General features: G+C 46.5%; 1 protein-coding gene across 13 annotated transcripts in view; it reads left to right on the top strand.

Moving 5' to 3' along the window:
* The window catches only part of USF3 (upstream transcription factor family member 3), a 38,687-nt gene extending 23,768 nt beyond the window's left edge, over positions 1–14,919 (top strand). For 11 of the 13 annotated variants that reach the window (XM_054221197.1, XM_054222092.1, XM_054221879.1 and 8 more), the window contains one exon: positions 245–14,151. In XM_054221197.1, coding sequence (XP_054077172.1) covers positions 245–6,714 — 6,470 coding nt within the window. In that variant the 3' untranslated portion in view covers positions 6,715–14,151. Of the gene's footprint in view, positions 1–244; positions 14,152–14,190 lie in introns of those variants that run through there. The other 2 variants (XR_008469377.1, XR_008469369.1) reach the window with 2 other exon arrangements.
* The last annotated feature ends 2,992 nt before the right edge of the window (positions 14,920–17,911 follow it).

Raw genomic sequence — 17,911 nt, 5'->3', positions numbered from 1 at the left:
CTAAATAATTTGACGTATCCTGTTATTGGTAACAGAATAGTCTGTGAAGTTCATTCAATTTCCCGCTCAGTAGAGGCTTATCAGGATAAGAGTCTTCATTTATGTTACTTCAACCATTTCAAGAGAGCGTACATTATTAACAACTTATTTCAATACCGCATAGTATTTACTCTCTGAGTCATGTGGTAACTGCCTAGTATTTGTTCTGGTGCTGATGTAATGGAGTGCTCTCACTGTTTTGTAGCTGAAGAGATAAAAAAACTCCGGAAACAGTTGGATGAACTGCAAAAGGAAAACGGGAGATACATCGAACTACTGAAAGCAAATGATATTTGCCTGTATGATGACCCTACGATCCACTGGAAAGGAAATCTCAAAAGTGCGAAGGTCTCGGTTGTTATTCCTGGTGATCAGGTTCAAAAGAACATCATTGTCTATTCAAATGGGACTCAACCCAATGGGAATAACCAGGGAGCATCTGTCCAGGGAATAACGTTTAATGTTAGTCATAATTTACAAAAGCAAACAGCCAATGTTGTGCCAGTCCAGAGAACTTGCAACCTAGTGACTCCTGTGACTATTTCTGGTATTTACCCCACAGAAAACAAGCCATGGTCACAAACTACAGTTTCTCCACTGGCACCCACTCAGACAGCTCCAGCAGGGAATGTTCTTGAGCTTTCCACCTCGGACAATGAGCGAGGCGTGCTCACTGCTGCTACTGCCAGCTCACAGAGCGCATCTCAATCCGGAACAGAGCAGGAACTACAGCGTTCTTCAAGTAACACACCACAGAATGATCAAAATCTTCCCAAGAGTAAAAATGATGAGGAGGGCACTAAATTAACAAAGAAAACGCTCCTTCAGGGAATCAGCCTTCCTTCCAGTGCCTCCACGGAAGCCTCCCAAGTTCAACAGGTGAATGCGACTTGCTCAAATACACACGATTCTAGGAGTGACCTTCAGGAAAGCTGTGTCATTTCAACCACAGACACAGCTTCTGTGCCATCAGTGAGGCTGACTACTGCAGATAGCCCTTCCTCTGTAAATGTCCTCAAAAGTACAGACTCAGTAAGTAGCGCTGGAATGCCTGTGACTTCTGCAGCAGCAGGAGTTAAGGCTGCGATGGCAATGAGCACTCTGCCTGCCAGTCCCCTAGAGAACTGCTGGTCTTTTTCAGGCTCTTCAGGTGTTGGCACTTCAGACTTGAAAAACATGAGTAGCCTTACACGGATGCCTTCAGCTGGCAACACGCAGACCACATGGACAACTTTGCAGCTGGCGGGAAATACTGTTCAGCCACTAAGCCAAACGCCATCCGGTATAATGACCGCACTATTAAACGAGCCAGTTAATGGTGCTGGTACCGTGTCTTCTGCTCACAGCAGGCCTTTGACTACAAGTATCAGTTTGAACGCTTCTCTGCCTGGGGATGGCCAGGCAGCTGAACAGATTGTAGTTACCTTGCCCTCCTGCCCACCCTTACCTATGCAGCCGTTAATCAGCCAGCCACAGGTTAAAACTCAGGCTGCAGGGAATATCCTTCCATTAAATTCAGCTATGCAGGTGATTCAGATGGCTCAGCCAGTCGCGTCAGCTGTTACAGGAGCACCGGCTAACCAGAATGTCATCATTCTCCAGCCTCCAAACCCCGCTCCATGCCCGCCGATTATGAGAGCGGAAGTTCCCAGCCAAAATGTTAGTCAGCAAATTGTAATTATACAAGCTGCTAATCAGAATCCTCTTCCCCTCCTCTCCGCGCAGCCTTCTGCTTCTGTAAGAGTTCCCGTGAACGGGCCGACTGCAGTCGCGAACTCTAGCAGCTCCATACAAAATGCCTCTCTTCCACAGACTTTCGGAGGGAAACACCTTGTCCATATATTACCAAGACCATCCTCTTTGGCATCTTCTAGCTCTACGCAAACGTTTTCGGTTACAATGTCGAATCAGCAGCACCCTCAAACTATCTCATTGAACGGGCAGCTTTTTGCGTTGCAGCCAGTGATGTCTTCATCTGGAGCTTCAAATCAAGCCCCTATGCAAATTATTCAGCCCACCACCAGCGAGGATCCAAATACCAATGTTGCCCTCAATACATTCGGTGCTTTAGCTAACCTCAATCAAAGCATATCGCAAATGGCTGGACAGAGCTGCTTGCACTTGTCTCTCAGCCACCCTACCAATCCCACAACTGTCAATAACCAGATTGCCACAGTTAACTGTGTGTCAGTAGCAACTTCAGTGGCATCTTCAATACCTGCGGAGGTTTCAGCATTAACTAGTGCATCTAATTCGATAAATGCTTCCCCCAAAAAAGCGGCTGCTGCCTTGCCATCCAATGCAAAATCGAAAAGGACAAACAAAAAGCCAAGTACAAAGAAACACCAAGTGGTCAACAGTAAAGTGTCCTGCCCAGCAGCTCCTTGCAAAGACGCAGGGAAGGTGGACTGCGCTCCCGTGGAAACGATGGCAAAGCATTCAAACGGCGAGGGGCTGATGGATAATGCTCCAGCGGTATCTCAAGCTTTAACGACATCGCAGGCGAGCAGTGTGGCAGCATCGAGTGGTGTCAGCGTTTCTGACTGTTGTTCCAAAGAGACTGCCAGCTCTGAACAGGCAGCCAAAACCTCCTCTGTCCCTGAGCCGAGCTCAGCTGAGGCACCCGCTTCCTCGCCACTGGCATCTGTGGTGTCAGAGCAGCTGGCGCTTGTCCCGCCGACCGCCAAAGAAGCTGCTCCTCACCAGCAGGCCCGTGGGTCTCAGAACCGTCCACCAACCAGCTCTGCCTTGTCAGAGTCTCCGAAATCCTGTGAACCCAACACCACCTTAACGTCCTCTCGTACTGAAGCACATGTGACAAATTCTCAGGTTGCTGGGACATCAGCAGCACAGAGCAGCACAGCGGGTCATACGTCCAAGGCAGGAACGATTTCGGAGTCCTGCAACGTTACACAGGATTCCTCAGTGGTAATGCAAGATGCGGACTTGTTAGAAGGACAGGGTCTAACCAAAATGCTGTCTGATCTCACGAAAGAAAGAACAGCTGTGGAAAAAACCTCTTCTTTCAGCGTTCAGGGGGAGCATTCAAATTTTCCCATGGAAAACTCTAAATCAGCAGACTCAAATGTTGATTTGCCTGAGAAGCAGGAACTCTTGCTGATGAACACGGAAGGCGATACTCTTTCCCAGCATCACTCCTGCATTTCTGACCAGGAAGTAGTCAGTGCTTCCCTTATCGCTAGCAGGCAGGCCGACTCCCCTATGTCAACTAGCTCTGGCAGCAGTCGAGGCTTCTCGGTTGCATCTATGTTGCCAGATACCACCAGAGAAGACGTTACTAGCAGCACCTCAACGAGTACCTGTAACAGCTGCACATTTTCAGAACAGACCGACATTGTAGCTCTTGCAGCAAGAGCTATTTTTGACCAGGAGAACCTTGAGAAAGGTGGAGGAGGAATGCAGGTTAACATGAGGGATGCCATCTCTAAGTCAACTGAGGTTGCACCTTTGGAGAGAGAGCAACAGCCTTTTAAGGCTCAACCAGTGAAAGAAAACAACGCAGGACCGTTGGAAGCAGCACCAAACAAATTCAGTGCTCAGGATGCAGTACAGACAAATGTCGATAGGCAGGTTGAAAAGCCAAGCTGCTCTGTAGGAGGTGTAGAAACATCAAACGCTTCTTTGCAGATTTCCACTTCCCAGTCACCAAGCATAACCAGTTTAAGCGTGAATAATCTAATACACCAGAGTCGCATTGTCCATCCCCTTGTGAGTTGTTCCAGTTTATCCCAGTCTTCAGAGCCAGCGAGCGTCCCTGCAACTGTGAGCCTCTCCCTTCCACCTACCACGTACGTCAATCAGTCTCCAGGCCCCGCTATGATGAGCGAATATGCTCAGGAACAACTGAATGCTATTAGGGCAAGCACCATGCAGGCTCCCCAGCTGCCGGAATCACACTTAAAGCAGCAAAATCATGAAGGTCGCAAGGACTCGGCCAAGCGGGCTGTTCAAGATGACCTTCTGCTTTCTACGGCCAAGAGGCAAAAGCAGTGCCAGACGACGCCCATCAGGCTTGAAGGGATGGCATTGATGAACCGAACACCGGAGAGCATTGCTGATCAAACACAGATGCTAGTCAGTCAGATTCCTCCCAATTCGTCCAATTCAGTGGCGTCAGTGAGCAGCCAAGGGCACGTGGATGGCCTCAATAGGTTATTCCCATCGAACAGCAACTTTGTAACACCAGCTTTGAGACAACCTGAAGTTCAGTGCGGTTCGCAGCCATCAATTTCAGAGCAGCAAGGCCAGGCTGGGCAGCACTTGCAGCCAATTCAACATGTACCCACTCAAGGCATATCTCACCTTCACAGTAATCATCCCTACTTAAAGCAACAGCAGGCTGGTCAGTTAAGAGAAAGGCACCACTTGTATCAGCTGCAGCACCATGTCACTCACGGGGAAAACTCGGTCCACTCTCAACCCCACAACGTCCACCAACAGCGAACAATACAGCAGGAGGTGCAGATGCAGAAGAAACGAAACCTCATCCAGGGAACACAAGCCACGCAGCTTTCTCTACAGCAAAAACACCACGGAAGCGATCAAACGCGGCAAAAAGGTGGTCAGCCTCATCCTCACCACCAGCAAATGCAGCAGCAGATGCAGCAGCACTTTGGAGCTTCCCAGCCTGAAAAGAACTGTGAAAATCCTGCAACAAGCAGAAACCATCATAACCACCCTCAGAGCCATATAAATCAGGATATTATGCATCAACAGCAACAAGATGTTAGCAGCAGACAGCAAGGTTCAGCTTCTGAACATGTGTCAGGGCACAATCCGATGCAGAGACTTATGACCTCAAGGGGCTTAGAGCAGCAAATGGTGTCCCAGGCAAGTATCGTAACCAGGCCATCAGATATGACATGCACCCCTCACAGGCAGGAAAGAAATAGAGTCTCCAGCTACTCTGCTGAGGCGCTCATCGGGAAGACGCCCTCTAATTCGGAACAGAGAATAGGAATATCTCTTCAAGGCCCTAGGGTTTCTGACCAGCTTGAAATGAGGAGCTATCTTGATGTTTCTAGAAATAAAGGGTTGGCCATTCATAATATGCAGGGCCGCTTATCTGTCGACCATACAGTTAGCTCAGATGTGCAGCGGCTTTCTGATTGCCAGACATTTAAGCCAGCTGGACCCAATCAACAACCGACAGGCAATTTCGATGTCCAGGCTTCAAGAAACAGCGAAATTGGTAATTCTGTGTCATCCCTCAGGGGCATGCAGTCACAAGCTTTTCGAATCGGTCAAAATACTGGGCCATCCATAGAAAGACAGAAGAGATTGCCCTACCAGCCAGTACAGGGTATTCCAACAGGAAATACCCTGCCATCAAGGGAGAATGAAAACACGTGCCACCAAAGTTTTATGCAGAGTTTACTTGCCCCTCACCTTGGAGATCAAGTTAGTGGAAGTCAAAGATCAATCCCAGAACATCAGAGGAACACGCAGTGCGGCGCCTCCTCCACGATTGAGTACAATTGTCCCCCAGCACGGGAGAGTGTCCACATCCGAAGAGAGGGTGATGGCCAGAGCAGGGAGAGCTGTGACATGTCTATTGGTGCAATTAACACGAGGAACAGTTCTTTGAATATTCCTTTTTCAAGTTCTTCTTCCTCGGGAGATATTCAGGGTCGCAATACAAGCCCAAACATCTCTGTGCAGAAGTCCAATCCCATGAGGATGACGGACAGTCATGGAACCAAGAGCCACATGAATACGCCTGTTTCTAGCAACATGCATGGAGTTGTGAGGCCAACTCACCCTCACTCTGCAGTTTCTCACGGAAATGGCGAGCAAGGGCAACCTTCTGTTCGTCAGCCAAATTCTTCAGTTACTCAGCGGTCGAGGCATCCTCTGCAAGATAATGGAGGTTCTAAAATACGTCAGCCTGAAAGGAATCGATCTGGAAATCAAAGACATGGAAATGTCTTTGACCCTAGTCTTCCCCATCTTCCTCTCTCTACCAGCGGCAGTATGATCCTTGGGCGCCAGCAGTCTGCGATAGAAAAAAGAGGAAGCATTGTCCGATTTATGTCTGATGGCCCTCAAGTGTCTAATGATAACGCAGCCCCTGACCAACATACGCTCTCTCAGAATTTCGGATTCCCTTTTATTCCGGAGGGTGGCATGAATCCACCGATAAATGCCAACGCCTCTTTCATCCCACCAGTCACCCAGCCTAGTGCCACTCGAACACCAGCTCTCATCCCGGTCGATCCTCAGAATACCCTGCCATCCTTCTATCCTCCTTACTCTCCTGCCCACCCTACCCTTTCCAACGACATTTCAATCCCTTACTTTCCCAATCAGATGTTTCCTAACCCAGGCACGGAGAAGCCGAGTAGTGGAAGTTTAAACAATCGATTTGGATCCATTCTGTCTCCTCCCAGGCCTGTTGGTTTTGCTCAGCCAAGTTTTCCTTTGCTTCCGGATATGCCGCCGATGCACATGACCAACACGTCGCACTTATCCAATTTTAACTTGACGTCTTTGTTTCCAGAAATAGCCACAGCTCTTCCTCCAGATGGTTCGGCAATGTCGCCTTTGCTTTCCATTGCAAACACATCTGCTTCAGATTCTTCCAAGCAGTCCTCAAACCGACCTGCCCACAATATAAGCCATATTCTAGGTCACGACTGCAGCTCAGCTGTATGAAAACTGAAAGACTGACTTCTAGTCCGATGCATCGTTTATATATTTAAGAAGAAGAAAGTGGATCTTACCGGCATCCTTGAAGAGACCATTCATAGCATCACTGTTTATTTGCCTAAATGTATGTATATGGGTACTTTTCATATTTATATACACACTGTATTTCCATCCACCTTACTAACTTCAAAGCACCAGTGCCTATAGCAATGCTTACTTACTAGTAACAGTAAGGATGCAACATTGAGAGCTGTGCAAATATTGGTTGTTGATTTTCCAACAATCAAGTTTGATGTCCGATTGTTCCAGGGTAAGGGCCACCCTCAGTAATATGTGGATGTAAAGAAAGGAGTGAGAGCATCCGTATGGGAGACAGGAAACAAATGCTACAGGTTTCGTTTTGTTTCTGATGCGTTTACCTGAAACTACAGACGAACTTGAAGCGGCTTGGGTTTCTCTTTTTCTTTTGTAAAATACCTTCAGGAGCCTCAACACAGGTCAAGTCTGTGTTAACCCAGCGTTAATTGATAAAGACATTTGTTGTGCAGCTTTTGTCTGTTTGAGGCTTGTCACATGCACTTGACTTAAGGCTGACTTTACCTGGCAGAAATTACTATATGTTTCCATGGTCAGCAATTAAAAATACTGGCTTAGAAAATTCAGATTTCTTTAACCCATGGCTTTCTGTTTCTAAGAAGAGTTTTGTTTTGATCTGTTTTAACAATGGCTTCAGTTACTGCTGAACTTCGTCAACGTTGTAATGTAGCTTACAACTCCTTCTAGCATAGTCAGCAGAGGCAGCAGTCGTATTTGTTGCCATTTCATTGTTCGTATGCTGCAAGTTACCTCAGGGTGGGTTTTGTACCTTGTTTAGCACCTTCTTAATGTCTTTTTTTTTTCCCCCCTCCTCTACTTTTCTTTGGCCCATGCTCAAACACCAGCTTTCTGGTTTCTGTGAGTGACAGCCCTTTGTTGTACCAGGCAGCACATGGGAGGAGGACTGAGCCTGTGGCATCCCGCAAAATGAGCCGGGGCATTCCCGGGAGCACAGTTGTTACTTAACGTTGCTGACAGGATCGGGCCCGAGTTAATATCAGTACCCTGCACTTGAATGCACCTTTTGTCTAAACCTGTATGATTGTGGCTGAAGGAGGAACGTGAACGTGTCAAGACCGAACTGCTGCACACCGGGAAGAAAGACGCTGTGATTTGAGCACCGCGAGGAAGGGGGACGCGTCTGTATGTGCGTGAGAGACGGAGTGAATGTGCGTGTGCTGGCTGAGTCTCCAGTACTTTCACAAGTTTTGGTCCCGTTTCTTTTAAAGAAAAGGGAAGAACTAGGTAAGTTTTATTTATTTAATGGCTCTGCAGTGTGATTTTTTTTAAAAAAAAAAACAAGGCAGAAATATTCTGTCTTTTATTTTTATGTGCTTGGAAATACCATTCCGGTTTTGATTCTTCAAATAACAGAGTAACTTCAGGTTTCCTTGTATGCAATCCTCCCCCTGGCAGCCGGGGAGTGGCAAAAACTGCTCTGGGGCCGCTTCTCTGGGCAGGGCGAGGTTGAAACACTTGTGTGTTGCCCACCAGCGCATCGTCTTGCTGCTCCTGGGACCTGTCACAGGTTCTTCCCCAATTCCTCTGCTAGAGGGGGCGTGGGGAGGAGCAGGCTCCCTGGGATTTTTTTAGGTGTTTGTTGTGGGTTTTTTTTCTTTGAAAGGCAGAAAGGAAGATATTCTCTGTCTTCAAGAATGGCCCCACCAAGAGGGATGTGAAAATTTTTTCCGTAGCTTGGCTAACCAGGCCACATTTTTGCTAAGTCCGTTTGCACTGATCCAGGAAAGTAGAGGCTTTAACATAAAAAATAATTGGGCTGTGTCTGTATTCCATCCTGACAGTGTCTCTGTCCTTATAACCAGGGGTCTGATGTTTTCCTGCAAAGCTAAGTAAAATGGTTGTCATCCAAATTGGGAATCCCTTTTTCATTCCGATGGACCCTATCTTAGGACACTAAATCTAAGCGGTGCTTCAGTTTTCTGTGTTTATTAAAAATGATAGATTGAATATTTATTTCACTTCAGAGCAAGGGAGCTTGTCTGATTTCGACTGCCAAAGTGTAGTTACCAACCGAATGGCAGCAACCGGCCTGTGCAGAGCCGAGGGTTAGGAATGACAGTCAGTCCCCAACGCCAAACCAATTAAGCAAAGTGCAGGTTTATCTGGGTGGTATCTGAGGAGACTCTCTGATCAAATTGATTTCCCTAGTAGATCCCAGTAGATCACGAAAGGGCCACCTCAGGTGGTGAAATGAGTTCCATAACGATGAGTGGCTCCTTGGGTTGTGGATGATAAAGACAGGGGTATTGAATGAGTGGCTCCGCTGTGCATTAGTTACATAGTTGTCTGGACCTTTAGGAGGGAAGCAAAACAGCCATTCTTGCCCTCTTTAAATGGCCTTGTGTGTGCAATGCTGTACTTGGCTTTCAAGACAAAGTAGTGAAAAATAAAGCCCTGGCTTACAGGACTTTATATAAAGATGTTAATCTTGCTCCTCGTTCCAGGCATTCATGTAGTTCCACATTAGTTTCCTCTGCTGGGAAAACGACACTACTTCACAGTGTCTTTGAAAAACGGAGTGAGCTCGTAAACCTATACAGACCAGTTGCAATGCAACAGTTGAATGTTCACAAGTCCATGGGGCCTGATGGGATTCACCCTGGAGTACTAAAGGAGGTAGCGGACATCATGGCAGGACCCTTCTTGATCATCTGCCAAAGTCTTGACAGTCTGGGGAGGTCCCTGCTGACTGGAAGCTAGCCAGCGTTATTCCAGTTTACAAGAAGGGCTTGAGGGAAGACCCAGGGAACTACAGCCCTGTTAGTCTAACCTCAGTTCCTGGAAAAATTATGGGTAAGATTTTTCTGGGTACTGTTGGAAGGCTTTCAAAGAACAATGCAGTTATCAGGCACAGTCAACATGAGTTCACAAAGGGAAAGACTTGTTTAACTAATCTGGTATCCTTTTGCAATAAGGTCATCCGCCTAGTGGATGAAAGGAAGGTGGTGGATGTAGTTTTTCTGGATTTTAGGAAGGCTTTTTCTATTGTCCCTCACAGCATCCTTCTAGGTGAGTTGTCCAGCTGCGGGATGAGCAGTGTGCTGGGTGAAGAACTGGCTGAAGGGCAGGGCTCACAGGGTTGTGGTGAATGGGGCTACATCTGGCTGGCGACCGGTCACCAGCAGTGCTCCTCAGGGCCCAATTCCAGGGCCAGTCCTGTTCAATATATTTATGAACGATCTGGATGCAGGAGTTGAATGCACCATTAGCAAGTTTGCTGATGATACCAAACTGGGAGGTGCTGTTGACTCTCTTGAGGGACAAGAGGTCTTCAGAAGGTTCTAGATAGATTGGAGCATTGGGCGATGATTAATGGGATGAAATTTAACAAGTCCAAATGCCAGATTCTGCACCCAGGAGGGCTGTAGAGCAGCCCTGCAGACAGGGATCTGGGGGTGCTGGGGGGCAGCAGGCTCAACAAGAGCCAGCAGTGTGCCCTGGCAGCCAAGAGGGCAACCCGCATCCTGGGGTGCAGCAAACACAGCATCACCAGCCGGTCAAAAGAGGTGATTGTCCCACTGTGTTCAGCATTGCTGCGGCCTCACCTGGAGTGCTGTGTGCAGGTCTGGGCCCCACAGTTTAAGAAGGGTGTGAAGGTCTGTGAATGCGTCCAGAGGAGGGCAACAAAGCTGGTGAAAGGGCTGGAAGGAATGTCCTATGGGGAATGGCTGAGGACTCTGGGCTTGTCTAGTTTGGAGAAAGGAGCCTGAGGGGCAACTGGACATTAGGAAGCATTTATTTACTGAGAGAGGGTGGTCAAACACCAGAACAGGCTTCCTAGAGAGGTGGTCGATGCCCCATGTCTGTCAGTGTTTAAAGAGGCATTTGGGCAATGCTCTTTATAACATACTTTAATTTGGTCAGCCCTGAAGTGTTCAGGCAGTTGGACTAGGTGATCGTTGTAGATCCATTGCCAACTGAAACAGTCCGCTTCGCTTCGCTTCTCTTCTTCTCTTCTATATATTTATTCCTTCATATTGATTTCACTATTAATTTCACTGGTGGCATGTCAAGGTTAAATGCAATCCTGAGTGTTCACACTAGAGTATGTCCACTGTGACTTTCTGTTGTTGTTGTTGTTGAGTTTTTTTTTTTTTAATTTTGTAGCTGAAGAGGCGGTAACTGTATCAGTGCCCCTTTTCTGTTTACAAAGACAACCAAAAAATAGCGACTTTGTTGACAGGCTACCTGTAGTGCCCGTAATCACAACACAGGCATTTTAGTGATATAAAGACTATTGCAATTTTGCAGGAACTGCACAGTTTTGCAGTGAGCAGCTCAAAAGTAATTACCATGTGACCCTCAGTCTTCTCTAGAGGCTTGTACCTCACCTTGTTGTGCCAGGACACGGTGATTCGTGCGCAATCACCACAACACTTCGTCGTCCTTCTCAGGACTTTTTCTGAAGCCTGCCAAGGATGGAGAAATATCATCATTTCATTACCCTCCTTGAACACGCCAACCTCTGTTGAAGTTCAGCCACAAACCAGTGCGGGTCTTTTCATGTGCCAGAAGTGATGATGAGTGACCCTGTGGCTGGCGTTGGTGTGGGGTCAGGAAGACCACTATGAAAAGAAAGGTAGGCAGACCCATCTGTGAGAGCTTCATCTAAACGCATTTATCCAAATTCTATTATTTACATTGCTAACTGGCTTTTAGATCAATTTAATATAAAAAAAAAAAATTGGCCCTATTGGGCAGTCTTTTGGTCTATTTGACTATCCAGTATGGTCTTTGAATGCTGAATCTGTCCAGGTCCCCGGTTTAAGAGCAGCTTGTGGGTTTGCCACAGAGTTCAGCTTCTCTCATGTTCATGCTCACGTGCCTTTAGGAAGAACAGTGGATGGACTGGATATTTCACAGGAAATCAGATATTAAGTAATTTTTGTTAGTTTTTAATTATGACATTGGTTTAGTTTTCCTCTTCACCGTAAACTAATCACCCCTGCTATTCCCCATCAACCAGGCTTCTGGCATTTAGTTTTGTAGGCCAGTTTGTGCCACTGATAGGTCAGTGTTTCAGCTTCTGACTGCGGGCCCTTTCCCAGGGCTTTGGGCTCTGCTCTCAGGAAGAGAAGTGATTGCAACATCTTTGCCATTGAGTGGAAACTATTCTTTCTTTTTTCTTTTATTTTTCCTTTCCCCTGCCATTGAAGCTGTTGTGTTTAGGCATCAGGCTGAAAAGATATTAAGGAAGGCTCACCTTACCGCAATATATGCTTTTTTTGAGGGGGAGGGGAAGTTTTGCGGAGCAAATAATTCCATTTTACTTGTTTTAATAACAATTGGACAGGCAAATACATTTCCTTCAGCAAACATCTATGACACCAACAATTTATCTTTTTCTCCTAAGAATTACCTGGGCAATTCACAGTTCCTTTGTTTTTCGAGATATATTTGGAAAAGATTTTGTGGGCTTAATTGCAATTTGTTAGCCCGAGAATGGTATTTTTCTCTTCCATGATACCTTTTTGAAGGTTACTTACACTAAGTGGGGTTTATTTTGGTTTTGAAGGAAGGAAAAATACCCAGTAGTGCCTAATTTAGCAAAATAAGCAACAGAAGGGGAAGGTTGAGCACTGCCTCAGCTGCCAGCCGTTGTGTAGCTGTGGCTTTCAGCTTGGCCTAAATGACTTCAACAAACAATAGCAAACGGGTATAGGGCTGCTTTGCATCTGTGTCAGTGTAAGCCTTGATTAATCCCTTAAGAAGCCTTGGAGAATAAAAGCGGAGTCAGACTAGGTTGAAAGCAGGCAATAAAATAGTAATGTATTAACATTTACATACTTTTCATTGAGAGAAAGGACCTAATTTAAGAGCAGCGAAGGAAACCTAGAACTGAATTGATTTGAGCCGGTGGCTGAGCCTTACTGAAATGTGTTTTGTAGCTCCTGCTCCCAGCTCCAGTCACTATGCTGCTGCCCAGGTGGAAGAGCACCTCTCTGGAAAAAAAAATAAATGCTGTGCTAGTACAGAGCCTCCTGAATTCTGCACAAATTTCCTACTTTAAAGCGGTGCTGCTGTGGTTGGTGACTGTAGTGCTGTTGCAGGAAACACGGCAGGGCAACCACAGAGGGCATTGCTGGAGAAAAGGGGTCATTTCGTTTTTTCCGATCTCCTGTTGTTTCTACAACTTCTTCAGAGGTACTTGCGCAGTCCTGGCCCAAGGGCTTGGTCACAAACTCGTGTTGTCATCTGTCTCTGGAAGTGCAGTCAGCTGTGCTAAAAGAGCTATGATCTTTTGCTATTCTCCAAATAAGTTTCACGCTCATCACTTTAATAATGATCTCACTTTGACTGGACAGACAGAGTAACATTGCACCTATTTATACCGAATCAGTTGAATTTGTGTTGTTTTCTGATACAGTGATATAAGGAGCTCCATTCTTTATCATCACCTAACCTAAGTTATCTATGACTGCTGTTTCCTTCTCCCACTGCCACTGATCCAGCGCAGGTAGCAGCCACGCGGACAGGAGGCCAGCGCAGACACAGGTTCGCCTGTGAGGGTGTTTACACCCTCCTACTGCCACTGCCATCCTTAGAGTAAATCTAAAACCTCAGAGCACCAATGCTTTATTCCCACTAGTTGTACCGAGAGCACGTTGTTCTGTGAACCAGTGAAAGATTGAGCAGAGGTTTTTGGTTGTGATGACACAAAGCTGTCTTCTCTCTGCAAACGAGCCCTGCTTAGTTACACAGAAGCTATTTATAATTTGCTGATACCAGTTTTTATGAGACAAATTAAAAAAAATATATTAAATCATTTCTTTCTGCCTTGCAAAAAGTATTTTTACAAGTAGGTGCCAAGTTTGCAATATGCGCTGATGTTTTGGCAATCACAAATGTGAAACAACCGAGCTCGCAGTGGGTTGTACCCCTGTTCCTGCCCACTCACTGTGAGAAGGGAAGCAAATACGGATTTTGCCACAGTAGATTAATCAAAGATACCGTTGCCCTCCACGATGTAAATTATTTATATTCAGTCGAGAGTTCTCTGCTGTGCTTTTGTTTTATACAGCTGTAAGTTACTCGGATACAGCCCCAGTGGAAAGTCCTTACTATTTTGTAATGGCAAAGAAGGAACTCTGCAGTAGAAATCTATAATGAATGAACAGGAATCTCATCTTCCAATTGTAAATAAGATCTTGTTCTGTTTATTTTGACATCTTTTTACAAATGTATTGCATTCAGGTGTAAATATCCCAAACCATGATCTTGTTCAGAGTTCTGAGATTTCTATTGTTAAATGTAATACTTTGTTTAATAGTTGTAATAATTATTTGTATAGATATGAACATGATAGTATTTTATTAAAAAAAAAAAGAAAACTACTCTTTGAATACTGTATTCTTGTTGATACAGCTTCTTTCCCCGTGGAAGACAGATTTTTACCATCTCTTCAAGACAGGTAAAAATAAAAGCTTTGTTTTGAGACTGGGAATTTACAATTGGAGTTCTCCACTAGTGTACATTCTCTGCCTCTACTAGAGTTATGCACCATTTTATTTGGATATATAAAACTACATATTCCAGAAGAAATACATACTGATAATGAAGTTACCTAAATAATGCATGGCAGATGCTGTCCCTGCACCAGTGGCAGTGATCGCTGCATTAAGATATAACTTCAGCTCTATAAAATGCTTCTTGTCACGCCCTGCTGCATTGGTTGTGAAGTGCTCTTTGATCAAGTCCTTCTGTCACAGTCTGGATCTAAAGGATGTGGGTTGGAAGAGACCGGTACAGAGATGCTGCAAGGTAAGTAATGGCTTTTTGGGAGGCAGTGTAATATAGGAGGAGCTGACAGAATTGCCATGAAACAATTCCTTTTGTGGGCTCCAGCCCGTCTTGTTTGTAAACCTCAACATTCTTGTGGACATGGAAGATTTCTTTATGGAAGATGATTTTCTTTTTTTTGTTTGTTTTTAATTAAAATTTAGTATCAAGACAGATGAGCTTCTATTTTGTTACTTCAGTGACAGCCAGTATCTATAGTGCGACAAGGAGGCTGTGTTCAGAGATCAGCGTGGTTCAGAACATCAAGAAGGAAGTGTGCAGGACTAAGGACGGTCTCTGAGCAGTCACAGTAACCTACTCTCAGCCCACTTTCCCTACCTCGAGAGGGCGGCTCAGGCCAGAGAGCTGGCAGGCAGGGCTAGTTACCTGCATCAAGCATTGCCCAGGAGCAACAGCCCCAAGTTCAGTGTCAGCGTGTTGCCAGCACGCTGCTGGGGTTTCCTGCTGTAGTAACCTGATCTTTGGTAGTGTAGTAGAGAGGAGGGGAAACAGGACACAAGGCAGATGAACACCTTCAAGGCTGGGCTGATGCCCTCACCACTGCCTAACCGCAAGAGATGGGGGTGTGGTGCTTACCTGCAGGAGATGGAGCCAGGCTGCTGGCACAGCTTCCACCAAGGCGCCAGCAGCACCCCTGGGGCAGTGAGGCCCCACTTTGTCAGCCCTCCTCCAGGCTGAAAGCTGCGGGGGGCTCATACGAAGACTTCGTGCAGCCACGGGCTCGTGTACAAGAGGGAAACCACAGACAAAAGCACAAGTGAAACTGGCTCAAAGTGTTTCTTCCCCATCCTAAGCTAGAGGTAGACCATACCCATGGACAGCGTACCTCAGTCTTAAATACACCCTGGTAACATACTGGATAAACTCGGTATCTCTCTGTTGCTGACATTGCTAACTTCACCCCCACCTCTTTTGCTCTGTGTGGATGCCGCTGTTTTGATAGGCACAAAATCTACATTTATCTGTGCACAAGTTAACATTTCTCCTAGAACTGCCTTCATATTTCAAAGCGCCTTGGCTGCTCTTCTACCATCGCAGAGGTTTTGGTGCTAGTTGTAACACTGTCCAACTGCGTGATCCTAATAGCTTTCCTAAACTGTGAGGGTGTTTTACTGTTGTTATTATTATTATTTTATAACACAAAAGCTATTTCTGTCTCCCTTGCATTGTACCAGGCAAAACAATAACTTTACCTACGTTTTCCTGAGAAAACGGGGTCTATACAGTTGTGTCCACCTCCTCTCCATGTCTTAGGTCAACACGGCTGTGGGAGAGGGGAGACACCTACCGGTGCCCAGGAGCTGTGTGAGAAGAGCGTGGGCGAGGGAAGAGACAGGTCCCATTGCTACGGCAGGAGGTAGAGCAGAGCCTGCTCGGCAGAGCAGCTTTTCGGCTGTGCAGCACTCAAAATTCTCTTGACCCAACCACAGCACTGCACCGGCTTTTACTTGGGAAAACATTAGAGGCCCAAGCTGGTGTAAGAATGGGGAAGGCGTTGCAGGAGGTGTAACACAAAAGTTATGCAAAAATGAGTGCTAGTAGCTCTTTTGCTTATAAAAAATAGCAAACATATCTCATGACCTGGCAAATAAGCCTCAGTGTTTAATGACCAAGTGCAGAAAGCTTCAGGCAGGTGTTCCTGGGCAGGTACAGCTTCCACAATAGACACAGTTCCTCTGGCAGCCGCCACTTCCAGCTAGGCCCGCTCCTGCTGCCTTTGAGCTCCTCAGCCCCTACAACAAGCCACTTAAACCCACTGAGGAGGGGATTCACCAGACAAGTGAACTGTTTGCTTCCCTTTCAAGGGCTGTTAAAACAGTTTGTGCTGAGCACAGGAGGGAGGAGCACGTGACGGGCAAAGCAGGGACCCTGCTACCTGCCATGGGCAGCAGAAGGGCCCCCATCTCCTGACACAATTCACACCAGCTGCTCCGCTTGTCTCCCTACACACCTCTGTCTAACAAAATTTTGCTCAGTGAACAGAGAAAGGTGAAATGACAACATGACACCTGTAAGTCAGGGAACAGAGGTCCCTCACCTACCCAGGGAGCCGCTTTTCCCTCCCAGGGCAGTGACCCCAGGAAGGGCAGCGGGGCTAAAGGCACAAGCCCCCTTTCAGGTTTGGAGGGCTGCACAGCTGAGTTTGGCTAGGACAGCTGGGAGAGAAGCTGCCCGGGTGCCCAGCCAGACACCCCACCAGCCAGAGCCATTGAGGCACCCCTGCAGCAGCCGGGTCAGGCTGGGCCCCTGCAGCCACCAGATGGGAGACTTGAAGTACGAACAGAAGCCAGCAGGCAGGCCAAAGCTTAGAGGAAGTTTTAAAAATTGATGCATTAAGCTGGAGGCACAGAAGCAGCAGGGAGATGATTCCGACCCTCCCTCCCATGTCTTAGGCTTGAGGCACCTTTTCCTTGTATTTAATTTAATTCTCTCACATTTTTCTGCTTGTTCTGTGCTGTTCTCCACCCTTCTCCAACCTCTCTCTCCTCCACTGCTGCTACCACCTTGCCATTCGCATACTGTGCTCATCTCTGCGTAGCTCAGTGAGCCCATATGTTGCTCTTCTACCTCCTACACTGAGCCTTCTAACTGCTGTTCAACATTAGTTTTTTCTCACATTCCTATTTAGAGGAGATAACCAGCTTCCTGGTTAGAAACAAATACAAGCTCGGAACAAGGTTGAGACTACGGACTAAGGAATATGTCTTACGAAATTATGTGTTCAAAACTGGACAGACAAGCCATTCTTCAATCTGGTAAAGAAGCGATATTCCTACTACCCCAATGCCTTGTCCTATGTCCTTGACTCCTGCGCACTGCAAAATACATCAAGGGCAGAACATACTTGTACAAGAGGAAAAGCTGCTCATCTTTCTCCACAGCTAGCCACAGGGTAAGGGCAGTCCTACAAGTCAAGAGCCCATCCTGCACCTGACTAAGCAGGGGGTTGTGAAGGCAGCACAGTAAGCAAAGAGGACTTGAGGTCAGACTCACAAACAGCAGGATCCAACACTGGATTCTCCAAGTCTCACTGCCCCCCAGATACCTAATTTTACAACCGTTCTGATGATCTGCCACAATCAACAGGTTTTTGAACCAGTGTCGCCCTTCTCCCCATCTCACTGGCTCGTGGGGACTGAGGAAGGCTAATTCTAGTAAAATTCATTTGCTAATTCTAGTAAAAAACTGCACTGGAGTCTCCGGCCAGACTAGTCCACTTCATATAAAAATATGCAGTGAGCTCTGGAGTGCTTTGCATGGTGTGATTGCAGCATGGACACTGGAG

Source organism: Rissa tridactyla, chromosome 1 (genome assembly GCF_028500815.1).
Source record: "Rissa tridactyla isolate bRisTri1 chromosome 1, bRisTri1.patW.cur.20221130, whole genome shotgun sequence".
Classification (NCBI taxonomy): Eukaryota; Metazoa; Chordata; class Aves; order Charadriiformes; family Laridae; genus Rissa; species Rissa tridactyla.
The sequence above is the reverse complement of the archived record's forward strand: the minus strand, read 5'-3'. Positions and strand labels throughout refer to the sequence as shown.